At 39.2% G+C, this 13693-nt stretch overlaps 2 protein-coding genes across 16 annotated transcripts in view; both read left to right on the forward strand.

Annotated features, from left to right (window-relative positions):
• Positions 1-13693, forward strand: part of LOC128690290 (uncharacterized) — a 60206-nt gene that overhangs the window by 28208 nt on the left and 18305 nt on the right. For 14 of the 15 annotated variants that reach the window (XM_070090513.1, XM_070090507.1, XM_070090511.1 and 11 more), the window contains 3 exons: positions 2078-2644; positions 3225-3245; positions 5156-5388. In XM_070090513.1, the coding sequence (XP_069946614.1) occupies positions 2078-2644; positions 3225-3245; positions 5156-5388 (821 nt within the window). The remainder of the gene's footprint in view (positions 1-2077; positions 2645-3224; positions 3246-5155; positions 5389-13693) is intronic. The other variant, XM_070090516.1, reaches the window with a different exon arrangement.
• Positions 1-13693, forward strand: part of LOC128690292 (phytanoyl-CoA dioxygenase, peroxisomal) — a 166927-nt gene that overhangs the window by 14744 nt on the left and 138490 nt on the right. The window lies entirely within an intron of this gene.

Below are 13693 nucleotides of genomic sequence, written 5' to 3' on the forward strand. Positions count from 1 at the left end.
AAATAATATCTTTATTTTTTGAAGGTATATTACATTTAGTCCTAGGTAGTAGGTTGGTAGACAGCAACCGCCCAGGGAGGTACTACTGTCCTGCCAAGTGAGTGTAAAACGGAAACCTGTAATTGTTTTACATGATGGTAGGATTGCTGGTGTCTTCTTTCTGTTTCGTAAACATGCAAGATTTCAGGTACATCTTGCTCCTTCTACTTACACTTAGGTCACACTACACATACATGTACAAGCATATATATACACACCCCTCAGGGTTTTCTTCTATTTTCTTTCTAGTTCTTATTCTTGTTTATTTCCTCTTATCTCCATGGGGAAGTGGAACAGAATTCTTCCTCCGTAAGCCATGCGTGTTGTAAGAGGCGACTAAAATGGCGGGAGCAAGGGGCTAGTAACCTCTTCTCCTGTATATATTACTAAATGTAAAAGGAGAAACTTTCGTTTTTCCTTTTGGGCCACTCCGCCTCGGTGGGATACGGCCGGTGTGTTGAAAGAAGAAAGATTACATTTAGTGATAAAAAAAACTCAGAAGACAGAAGAACCATTATCTATAGTGTTACATGATATTTTCATATGTAGTGAACTTTCTTTAGTGAATCTAGGAAGTGAAATATGTATATAGTAGGGAGGAAGAAAGTGTGTCAGGTGCAGGGGGAGTGGCCAGTGCATTCAAGCATGGATGGGCCAGTAGGCCTGTTGCAGCCTTCTTTTGCAGGACTGGATGCTACAGTGAGAATAATTTTGATTTGTTTTAACAATGACTGCCTCCCACCAAAATAGGGCGACCCCAAAAAGAAATTTATTCACTGTCATTCACTTGGTCACTGTTTTGCCATAAGTTTGTTGACATCACTATTCAGATGACCCTTCAGACTGCAGTTTCCTCACCCCTCCTTTAGAGTGCAGGCATTCTATTTTACACTTTCAGAACTTTAGTCAGGCTAACTTATTTCTCCTGAATTCCTTCACAAATATTATTTTGCTCTAATGCACTCACACAAGCCTGTTGGATGACTCAAGAAATCGTAATGACACGATTGCAAACAAACCATACCCCCGGCCGGGATTGAACCCGCGGTCATAAAGTCTCAAAACTCCAGCCCGTCACGTTAGCCATTAGACCAGTTTTGAGACTCTATGACCGCGGGTTCAATCCCGGCCGGGGGTATGGTTTGTTTGCAATCGTGTCATTACGATTTCTTGAGTCATGTTGACGGCAGTGAAGGGACTTGAGCTAGAGTTCGTCACGGCCACGCTAGCTGGAGATTCGTCTGTAAAAACTTGCATTTGTGGTCACAGAGGTGCCTGTGCTAACCTTCCTATGGTGTAGAAATATACCTAGTTGGATGAATCTTATTGTGGCTAGCTGGTCTAGTGGCTAACGCGACGGGCTGGAGTTTTGAGACTCTATGACCGCGGGTTCAATCCCGGCCGGGGGTATGGTAAGCCTGTTGGATATTCGAGCTTCTAGAACTCAAAACCTCCTTTGCCTTCTCTTTCCAGTCCTTCCTGGGATGACCCTTATCCCTCCACCTCAGTTCTGTGTACCCCTCTTAGTCATCCTGTTCTGCTTCATCCTCTCTAAACGCCCAAACTGCCTCAGCAACCAAATTATACCTCTGGTAACCCCACATCATCTAATTTCAATGCCTTTAATTTTCTGCATAATATTCACACAACATTTTTCCTTCAGGCATGACATCTTCACTGTCTCCAGCCTCCTCCTCACTGCAGCATTCAAAGCCCATGCCTTACAGTATTCAAAGCCTATGCCTTACTGCTGTATGCTGGTACATTCCCCTTTTTGACTCCATGGATAAATTTCTTTGTCACCACAGATGCCGCAATACACTGCCCACCTTTTTTTTCCCCTTCGTCTATTCTGTGGTTTACCTTATATTTCGTAGAGCCATTTGGCACCAAATCCACTCCTAAATATTTGAAAGCATTGAATATTGTTGTAGGAGAAAACAGGCTTTGCTGCTTAAATATTTTTTCACTTGTGTGTATTTTTAAATTTTAAATATTTATATCTGGGTTATTACAGTGCTGATGTTTTTTATTTCAGGAAAGCAAGAAAGCATAAGAAAAACAAGACACACAACATTAAGATGGACAAGTCATCCAGTGAAGACTTGACTGATATGTTTAGTGACTGGAATAAGGATAAATTGTTTTTGCAAGGATTGAAAGAGAGTGATGAGAAATCATGGAGTAGCGAAAGCAGTGATGACAACCATAGAACAGGGATAGACAATAATGTTGAGAATGATGGAACATCACATGAATCATTTAATAAAGAGCAGCATTCATTGTCCAAAGATGGATTTAGTGATGAGAAAAATTTAATTGGAAATGACATTGGATATGAAAATAAGGAAGCTAGGAAAGAAATCCTTATGAAATGGAAGAGAGAGATATGTAATAAGGAAAAAATATCAAAAAAGAAATGCGTAAGAGAAACTAATAAATTGAAGATGCGTCGAAAAGTTTTTGAAATGAAAAAATCAAGATTGAGGGAGTATCAAAAAAAAAACGAGCTAAGTAATCCTTTACGTTTCCAATCATTTCCTTGTATGCTAAAAGTTTTGCTTAGTCTACTTTACCTTGCTGTTCTGCTGTCAGGAGAACATATTCTACTAAGTACAAAATTAAATTTAAAGTAGAATGACTTGGAGAGCATATCAATCTGTAGGGAAAGGAAGGTGGGGTAGGGGTCATCCTCGAAAAGGTTGGAGGGAGGGGGTAAAGGAGGTTTTATGGGCGAGGGGCTTGGACTTCCAGCAAGCATATGTTCTCTAGGCTTTCTTAACTTGTTAATCTCACTCCAAAACCTCAACGATAACATCTCACCCAAAATTGCTTCACCACTCTCTTAACTTCTCTCTTTTTCTCCATATACTCTTCCCTCCTTGCATCACTTCTACTTTGTAAAAACTTCTCATATGATCGCTCCTCTTCCCTCCTGCACCCACTTTCCTGACTTCTGCTGAACACTCTAACACTACATTTTTAAACCTACCCCATACCTCTTCGACCCCATTGCCTATGCTCTCATTAGCCCATCTATCCTCCAATAGCTGTTTATATCTTACCCTAACTGGTTTATAAACCTTCATGATGGTATCCCATCTACCTTTTACTCTCAGTGTAGCTACAACTAGAAAGTGATCTGATATATCTGTGGCCCCTCTATAAACATGTACATCCTGAAGTCTACTGATGGACCTATTAAGGTAAAAAATATGGTAATATGTGTAGTTTCTCACTTGTTTTGAAAATATTGACTTATATGTTAGATAGGGGCTTGGACTTCCAGCAAGCATATGTTAGATAGGAGTGAATGGAAACGAATGGTTTTTGGGACATGATGAGCTGTTGGAGTGTGAGCAGGGTAATATTTAGTGAAGGGATTCAGGGAAACCGGTTATTTTTATTTAGCTGAACTTGAGTACTGGAAATGGGAAGCACAATGCCTGCACTTCAAGGAAGGGTTTGGGATATTTTCAGTTTGGAGGGATATGTTATATATCTTTATATATGCTTCTAAACTGTTGTATCTGGGTGCTTCTGCAAAGATAGTGATTATGTAGGAGTGAGGTGAAAATTTGAATGATGATGAAAGTATTTTCTTTTTTGGGTCACCCTGCCTCGGTGGGAGATGGATGACTTGTTGAAAAAAAAAAGTACAGAATTATGGATGAGTTGTTTTTCACAAAACACTATAATGGTACAGTAATCTGTAGCATATTGGTCGCTCACTGTCTTAGCCTGTATAAGAGCTTCCATATTGTTTTATGAGACATAGATACGACTGAACTGATGAAGCCTGTGGCCATGGAAATTTACTTTTAATTTCCTCTTAATTAATTTTATATTTAAACAGTCTGATCTGGCTCCCAACACTGAGTTTCCTAGCTAGGTATTTAGCTTTGATTTTTATCTTTAGAATTAGATAAGCTTTTAAGGCTAATGAAGAAGTTAAATGCACTAGACAAGAGGTAGCAGTAGCTAACTATTCACAGAGATGATAAGCATACACATATACAGTCATACTCCAATTCGCCATTTCGGCTTACGTAAAATTTGCCTTTACCCCACTTTTCTAGAGTAAATTTCAGTTCAATAAACGTTATTATGTCTAACATTACGTTACTCAGCAATGTCACCTATGTCATAATAAAAGGACATGAAATAGTAAATAAATTTATCCTTAAAGCATATGTAAAATAAAACACAAAAATTAACAATAAAAAATTAACTAGAAACTGATCCAAAGTCCCTTGAATTGTGCGCTTCTTCCTCTTATTTAAGATGGTCGTATATGGGAAAAATAGGTCATCAGTGCCATTCATTATTTTTGTGAAATGCTCGGCATTTGGGTCTTGTTCCACAAATATTGCAAGACACTTGGACAGGTAATAAAAACCTTTCTGCATTTTGGCTATGGCAGATTTCCTTGGCTCTGGTTCTGGAAGCTCTTTCTCTTCGCAGCACTGTTCCTCCAGCAGCAATGCCGTCACGTGGCAAGATGGCAAAACTACGTAATGGTGGACATTTGTTTACAATTTTTTGATGTAAATATTTTATTGTATATGCATTTTTTTATATTTTTAGTGTGTTTTTATTGTATTTCAACTTGTTTTTAGCTTCTTTTATCTTTTATTGTTAATTTTTGTGTTTTATTTAAATATATTTTCATTATATTTTTATTTAAATATATTTTTATTTCACGTCCTTTTATTATGATGTAGGTTACATTGCTGGGTGACGTAACGTCAGACGTAATGATGTTTGCTGAAATTTACTCTAGAAATGTGACATAAAAGCGAATTTGACATAGGACGAAATGACGTAAAATGGGGTATTACTGTACTTTTATTTAGTTTTCTTTGCCACATCAGCCATTTCCCATCATAGTAGAAGACCTCAAAAGATGGAAACATTCTCCATCGTTTATTTAATACAGTACTTTATATAGCAGTTTTGCCAAAAGTGCGTAATCATCATGTTTCAGAAGACCCTTCATACTGCAGTATTGCAACATCCCCACTCATACTTCCAAATGCAGGTTACTTCCCTTCTCCAGAACCCAAATTTATGTGGGCACACATACACAAGAATAACAAAGTTACATTTTTAACAGATGGTGTCATGAAGGCCATATTCCCTACTTGTCAGCGCCTTGCTTGGTGGAATTGGCAATGAAAAGTCGGTCAGCTACCATTCTCCAGCTGAAAAAAATGCCAAGCATCCCAGATTCAAGATGTGTAAGAAGAATTGCAGGTGAACTAAGTTTGTTTCTCTGTTTGCACTCGATTCCTCTTCCTTGTGTGAAAAATGTGATTGCACATTTGGTAAAGCTGCTTAGATTACCTGGTAAGTTGGAGTTAAATCTTTGATCTTAATTTGATTAACTTTTCAGGTATAAAAATATAATGTGAGTATACAATGGTGATTGGTTAACAAAATAACATAACACATATGCTTTTTACCTAACATACCATCTGTTTCCCACTGAGGCAAGGTGACCTGAAAAAAAGGAAACTATAAAGATTTTCTTCTTTTACATTTAGTAATTTATACAGGAAAAAGGGGTAACTAGCCTCTTGCTCTTGGCATTTTGCTATATATAAGAACATAAGAAAGAAGGAACACTGCAGCAGGTCTACTGACCCATGTGAAGTAGGTCCATGTCACCCTCCAGCTTAGCCCAATGACCCACCTAGTCAGGTCACTTCCACTTAAGGAAAGAGCATGGCATCAGACCTAGTAGCACAAGCTAGTCAGGTCCAACTCACACCCACTCATGTATTTTTTTTTTTCAACAAACCAGCCGTATCCCACCAAGGCAGGGTGGTCCAAAAAGAAAAATGAAAGTTTCTCTTTTTAAATTTAGTAATTTATACAGGAGAAGGGGTTACTAGGCCTTTGCTCCTGGCATTTTAGTCGCCTCTTACAACACGCATAGCTTACAGAGGAAGAATTTTGTTCCACTTCCCCATGGAGAACTCATGTATTTATATAACCTATTTTTAAAATTACATGACGTTTTAGCCTCCATAAGTGTACTTGGGAGTTTGTTTCACTCATCCACAACTATATTACCAAACCAGTGCTTTCCTATATCCGTCCTGAATCTGAATTTTTTCAACTTGAAACCATTGCTGTGAGTCCTGTCTTGCCTGGAAATTTTCAGCATGCTGTTTACAACCCTTGTATTTATTCCTGTTTTCCATTTATACACCTCAATCATATACCCCCTAATTCTACGCCTTTCTAGAGAGTACAGAGTCAGGGCCCTCAGTCTTTCCTCATAGGGAAGATTTCTGATATGTGGGATTAACTTGGTCATCCTCCTCTGTGCATTTTCCAGTGCATTTATATTCATTCTGTAATACAGTGACCAGAACTGTGCAGCATAATCTAAATGAGGCCTAACCAAAGATGTATAGAGTTGAGAACAACGTGAGGAATTCTATTGTTTATACTTCTAGATATGAAGCCAAGGATTCTGTTAGCTTTATTGCTGACACTAATACACTGTTGTCTTGGTTTTAGATTACTGCAAACTAGAACTCCTAAATCCTTTTTGCAATCAGTAGTATTAAGATTACATTACAGTGGACCCCCGCATAACGATCACCTCCGAATGCGACCAATTATGTAAGTGTATTTATGTAAGTGCGTTTGTACGTGTATGTTTGGGGGTCTGAAATGGACTAATCTACTTCACAATATTCCTTATGGGAACAAATTCGGTCAGTACTGGCACCTGAACATACTTCTGGAGTGAAAAAATATCGTTAACCGGGGGTCCACTGTATTCAATTTATATGAGGCATGGTTATTTTCCTGTCCAACATTTAGAACTTTGCATTTGTCTTTATTAAACTGCATCTGCCACTTCTCCAACCATTGCATCAGTCTATTCAAATCACCCTGGAGTGCTCTAGTGTCCTCATTAGAATGAATTGGATGGCCTATTTTGATGTCATCAGCAAATTTGCTTATGTCGCTATTTATTCCCTCATCTATGCCGTTTTTGTAAATTTTGAATAACAACGGACCCAACACTTACCCCTGCGGAGCACCTCTTGTGATGTGCCCGCATTCTGATTTCTCCCCATTTATGCAAACTCTCTGCTGCCTATTTATCAACCATGCCTCTACCAAGGAAAAATTTTCTCCTCCTATTCCGTGTGCCTTAAGTTTTCTCAGTAGCTTCTGATGTGGAACTCTATCGAAAGCCTTACTGAACTCCGTATACACAATATCATATTCATTACCATGATCTACCTCCTCAAACACCTTAGTGAAAAAAGTTAGTAAATTCGTAAGACAGGAACGTCCCTTTGTAAAACCATGTTGAGATTCATTAATCAATTTATGCCTATCAAGATGGCTACAAATTTTTATTTTTATTATTTATTATCACACCGGCCGATTCCCACCAAGGCAGGGTGGCCCGAAAAAGAAAAACTTTCACCATCATTCACTCCATCACTGTCTTGATAGAAGGGTGCTTTACACTACAGTTTTTAAACTGCAACATTAACACCCCTCCTTCAGAGTGCAGGCACTGTACTTCCCATCTCCAGGACTCAAGTCCGGCCTGCCGGTTTCCCTGAATCCCTTCATAAATGTTACTTTGCTCACACTCCAACAGCACGTCAAGTATTAAAAACCATTTGTCTCCATTCACTCCTATCAAACACGCTCACGCATGCCTGCTGGAAGTCCAAGCCCCTCGCACACAAAACCTCCTTTACCCCCTCCCTCCAACCCTTCCTAGGCCGACCCCTACCCCGCCTTCCTTCCACTACAGACTGATACACTCTTGAAGTCATTCTGTTTCGCTCCATTCTCTCTACATGTCCGAACCACCTCAACAACCCTTCCTCAGCCCTCTGGACAACAGTTTTGGTAATCCCGCACCTCCTCCTAACTTCCAAACTACGAATTCTCTGCATTATATTCACACCACACATTGCCCTCAGACATGACATCTCCACTGCCTCCAGCCTTCTCCTCGCTGCAACATTCATCACCCACGCTTCACACCCATATAAGAGCGTTGGTAAAACTATACTCTCATACATTCCCCTCTTTGCCTCCAAGGACAAAGTTCTTTGTCTCCACAGACTCCTAAGTGCACCACTCACTCTTTTTCCCTCATCAATTCTATGATTCACCTCATCTTTCATAGACCCATCCGCTGACACGTCCACTCCCAAATATCTGAATACGTTCACCTCCTCCATACTCTCTCCCTCCAATCTGATATTCAATCTTTCATCACCTAATCTTTTTGTTATCCTCATAACCTTACTCTTTCCTGTATTCACCTTTAATTTTCTTCTTTTGCACACCCTACCAAATTCATCCACCAATCTCTGCAACTTCTCTTCAGAATCTCCCAAGAGCACAGTGTCATCAGCAAAGAGCAGCTGTGACAACTCCCACTTTGTGTGTGATTCTTTATCTTTTAACTCCACGCCTCTTGCCAAGACCCTCGCATTTACTTCTCTTACAACCCCATCTATAAATATATTAAACAACCACGGTGACATCACACATCCTTGTCTAAGGCCTACTTTTACTGGGAAAAAATTTCCCTCTTTCCTACATACTCTAACTTGAGCCTCACTATCCTCGTAAAAACTCTTCACTGCTTTCAGTAACCTACCTCCTACACCATACACTTGCAACATCTGCCACATTGCCCCCCTATCCACCCTGTCATACGCCTTTTCCAAATCCATAAATGCCACAAAGACCTCTTTAGCCTTATCTAAATACTGTTCACTTATATGTTTCACTGTAAACACCTGGTCCACACACCCCCTACCTTTCCTAAAGCCTCCTTGTTCATCTGCTATCCTATTCTCCGTCTTACTCTTAATTCTTTCAATTATAACTCTACCATACACTTTACCAGGTACACTCAACAGACTTATCCCCCTATAATTTTTGCACTCTCTTTTATCCCCTTTGCCTTTATACAAAGGAACTATGCATGCTCTCTGCCAATCCCTAGGTACCTTACCCTCTTCCATACATTTATTAAATAATTGCACCAACCACTCCAAAACTATATCCCCACCTGCTTTTAACATTTCTATCTTTATCCCATCAATCCCAGCTGCCTTACCCCCTTTCATTTTACCTACTGCCTCACGAACTTCCCCCACACTCACAACTGGCTCTTCCTCACTCCTACAAGATGTTATTCCTCCTTGCCCTATACACGAAATCACAGCTTCCCTATCTTCATCAACATTTAACAATTCCTCAAAATATTCCTTCCATCTTCCCAATACCTCTAACTCTCCATTTAATAACTCTCCTCTCCTATTTTTAACTGACAAATCCATTTGTTCTCTAGGCTTTCTTAACTTGTTAATCTCACTCCAAAACTTTTTCTTATTTTCAACAAAATTTGTTGATAACATCTCACCCACTCTCTCATTTGCTCTCTTTTTACATTGCTTCACCACTCTCTTAACTTCTCTCTTTTTCTCCATATACTCTTCCCTCCTTGCATCACTTCTACTTTGTTTCGGCAATATGTAGGTTATTTTGTCAACCAGTCATAATCATCATTACAAGCTGCATTAATTAATTCATGAAAATAGCCTTTATTCCTTTGTTTATAACATTTGAGTTGCCTGATATCATTTCTGTCCAGCAGAGAGAGTTGAGACACTTTTTTCTCCAACTGAACATTTCCCTTTTATTAATGTGAGCATGCTGAATCTTTATCCGAGGTCAGAATTGACTCAGTACATTAGGTTTTTATTTTAATTAGACAAAAAATATACCTTTTCAAGCAGTGTTATTGAAAGACGAGCACATTTCACAATTGATGTATGTGCATGTTATTCGGTTGTCGTCAAATTGTTAGTGATATATGTAAAATACAGGAAATTTGATTTCTGTAATCAAAAATCCTCATGCATTGGGCTAATGCTCATTTAAGATTTGAATCAGTATACAGTGGACCCCCGCTTAACGATCACCTCCCAATGCGACCAATTATGTAAGTGCATTTATGTAAGTGCGTTTGTACGTGTATGTTTGGGGGTCTGAAATGGACTAATCTACTTCACAATATTCCTTATGAGAACAAATTCGGTCAGTACTGGCACCTGAACATACTTCTGGAATGAAAATATATTGTTAACCGGGGGTCCACTGTACTTGAATTAGTCTAAAATATATACTTTTATCTCAGAAAATTTGTTGGTGTCCATTGTTATCCAGTGATTTTTACTGAGGGACATCCCATAAATATCTTTTGTTATTTATGAATTTTTGTGCATTGCCCTTCTGTGGGGCTTAGTGAATGATACCAAAATTAAAAACCAACCACAGATTATTTCCATTGGGGGTCCTTCAGTCTTGGCCACAAGAATGTGACTCACACCAGACGACTAACACCCAGGTACTTGCATGCCAGGTAAACAGGGATAACAGGTGTAAGGAAACACGCTCAGTCAAGGACACTCAGTGTGTGAGATGAGAATGTTGCCTACCCTCACAAATTTTATGATTTGAATTATAATAATGCAGCATATTCTGTTGCACAGGGATATAAAAAAGTATTAAAATTGTGTAAAACTCAAGTTGCTAATGCATTTATAAATTTATAAAATGAGATTTGGTAATAATACATATTTTATGAAAAAGAGGATAAATAAATATGCAAGGTATGATGTAGCACGTAATGAAAGTAGTTTATTAAATTATGTATTGGTGGATAAAAGGTTGATGGGTAGGCTCCAGGATGTACATGTTTATAGAGGGGCAACTGATATATCGGATCATTATTTAGTTGTAGCTACAGTTAGAGTAAGAGGTAGATGGGAAAAGAGGAAGGTAGCAACAACAAGTAAGAAGAAGGTGAAAGTGTATAAACTAAGGGAGGAGGAAGTTCGGGTGAAATATAAGCGACTATTGGCAGAAAGGTGGGCTGGTGCAAAGATGAGTAGTGGGGGGGTTGAAGAGGGTTGGAATAGTTTTAAAAATGCAGTATTAGAATGTGGGGCAGAAGTTTGTGGTTATAGGAGGGTGGGGGCAGGAGGAAAGAGGGGTGATTGGTGGAATGATGAAGTAAAGGGTGTGATAAAAGAGAAAAAGGTAGCTTATGAGAGGTTTTTACAAAGCAGAAGTGTTATAAGAAGAGCAGAGTATATGGAGAGTAAAAGAAAGGTGAAGAGAGTGGTGAGAGAGTGCAAAAGGAGAGCAGATGTGGGAGAGGCACTGTCAAGAAATTTTAATGAAAATAAGAAAAAATTTTGGAGTGAGCTAAACAAGTTAAGAAAGCCTAGGGAAAGTATGGATTTGTCAGTTAAAAACAGAGTAGGGGAGTTAGTAGATGGGGAGATGAAGGTATTAGGTAGATGGCAAGAATATTTTGAGGAACTTTTAAATGTTAAGGAAGAAAGAGGGGCAGTAATTTCATGCACTGGTCAGGGAGGTATACCATCTTTTAGGAGTGAAGAAGAGCAGAATGTAAGTGTTGGGGAGGTACGTGAGGCATTACGTAGAATGAAAGGGGGTAAAGCAGCTGGAGCTAATGGGATCATGACAGAAATGTTAAAAGCAGGGGAGATATAGTGTTGGAGTGGTTGGTACTTTTGTTTAATAAATGTATGAAAGAGGGGAAGGTACCTAGGGATTGGCAGAGAGCATGTATAGTCCCTTTATATAAAGGGAAAGGGGACAAAAGAGATTGTAAAATTTATAGAGGAATAAGTTTACTGAGTATACCAGGAAAAGTGTACGGTAGGGTTATAACTGAAAGAATTAGAGGTAAGACAGAATGTAGGATTGCGGATGAACAAGGAGGTTTCAGAGTGGGTAGGGGATATGTAGATCAAGTGTTTACATTGAAGCATATATGTGAACAGTATTTAGATAAAGGTAGGGAAGTTTTTATTGCATTTATGGATTTAGAAAAGGCATATGATAGAGTGGATAGAGGAGCAATGTGGCAGATGTTGCAAGTATATGGAATAGGTGGTAAGTTATTAAGTGCTGTAAAGAGTTTTTATGAAGATAGTGAGGCTCAGGTTAGGGTGTGTAGAAGAGAGGGAGACTACTTCCCGGTAAAAGTAGGTCTTAGACAGGGATGTGTAATGTCACCATGGTTGCTTAATATATTTATAGATGGGGTTGTAAAGGAAGTAAATGCTAGGGTGTTCGGGAGAGGGGTTGGATTAAATTACGGGGAATCAAATTCAAAATGGGAATTGACACAGTTACTTTTTGCTGATGATACTGTGCTTATGGGAGATTCTAAAGAAAAATTGCAAAGGTTAGTGGATGAGTTTGGGAATGTGTGTAAAGATAGAAAGTTGAAAGTGAGAATATAGAAAAGAGTAAGGTGATGAGGGTATCAAATGATTTAGATAAAGAAAAATTGGATATCAAATTGGGGAGGAGGAGTATGGAAGAAGTGAATGTTTTCAGATACTTGGGAGTTGACGTGTCGGCGGATGGATTTATGAAGGATGAGGTTAATCATAGAATTGATGAGGGAAAAAAGGTGAGTGGTGCGTTGAGGTATATGTGGAGTCAAAAAACGTTATCTATGGAGGCAAAGAAGGGAATGTATGAAAGTATAGTAGTACCAACACTCTTATATGGGTGTGAAGCTTGGGTGGTAAATGCAGCAGCGAGGAGATGGTTGGAGGCAGTGGAGATGTCCTGTTTAAGGGCAATGTGTGGTGTAAATATTATGCAGAAAATTCGGAGTGTGGAAATTAGGAGAAGGTGTGGAGTTAATAAAAGTATTAGTCAGAGGGCAGAAGAGGGGTTGTTGAGGTGGTTTGGTCATTTAGAGAGAATGGATCAAAGTAGAATGACATGGAAAGTATATAAATCTATAGGGGAAGGAAGGCGGGGTAGGGGTCGTCCTCGAAAGGGTTGGAGAGAGGGGGTAAAGGAGGTTTTGTGGGCAAGGGGCTTGGACTTCCAGCAAGCGTGCGTGAGCGTGTTAGATAGGAGTTAATGGAGACGAATGGTACTTGGGACCTGACGATCTGTTGGAGTGTGAGCAGGGTAATATTTAGTGAAGGGATTCAGGGAAACCGGTTATTTTCATATAGTCGGACTTGAGTCCTGGAAATGGGAAGTACAATGCCTGCACTTTAAAGGAGGGGTTTGGGATATTGGCAGTTTGGAGGGATATGTTGTGTGTCTTTATATGTGTATGCTTCTGGACTGTTGTATTCTGAGCACCTCTGCAAAAACAGTGATAATGTGCGAGTGTGGTGAAAGTGTTGAATGATGATGAAAGTATTTTCTTTTTGGGGATTTTCTTTCTTTTTTTTTTGGGTCACCCTGCCTCGGTGGGAAACGGCTGACTTGTTGAAAAAAAAAAAAAAAAAATCAGGGAAACCGGTTATTTTCATATAGTCGGACTTGAGTCCTGGAAATGGGAAGTACAATGCCTGCACTTTAAAGGAGGGGTTTGGGATATTGGCAGTTTGGAGGGATATGTTGTGTATCTTTGTAAGTATATGCTTCTAAACTGTTGTATCCTGAGCACCTCTGCAAAAACAGTGATAATGTGTGAGTGTGGTGAAAGTGTTGAATGATGATGAAAGTATTTTCTTTTTGGGGATTTTCTTTCTTTTTTGGGTCACCCTGCCTTGGTGGGAGATGGCCGATTTGT

This window comes from Cherax quadricarinatus, chromosome 32 (genome assembly GCF_038502225.1).
Source record: "Cherax quadricarinatus isolate ZL_2023a chromosome 32, ASM3850222v1, whole genome shotgun sequence".
NCBI lineage: Eukaryota > Metazoa > Arthropoda > Malacostraca > Decapoda > Parastacidae > Cherax > Cherax quadricarinatus.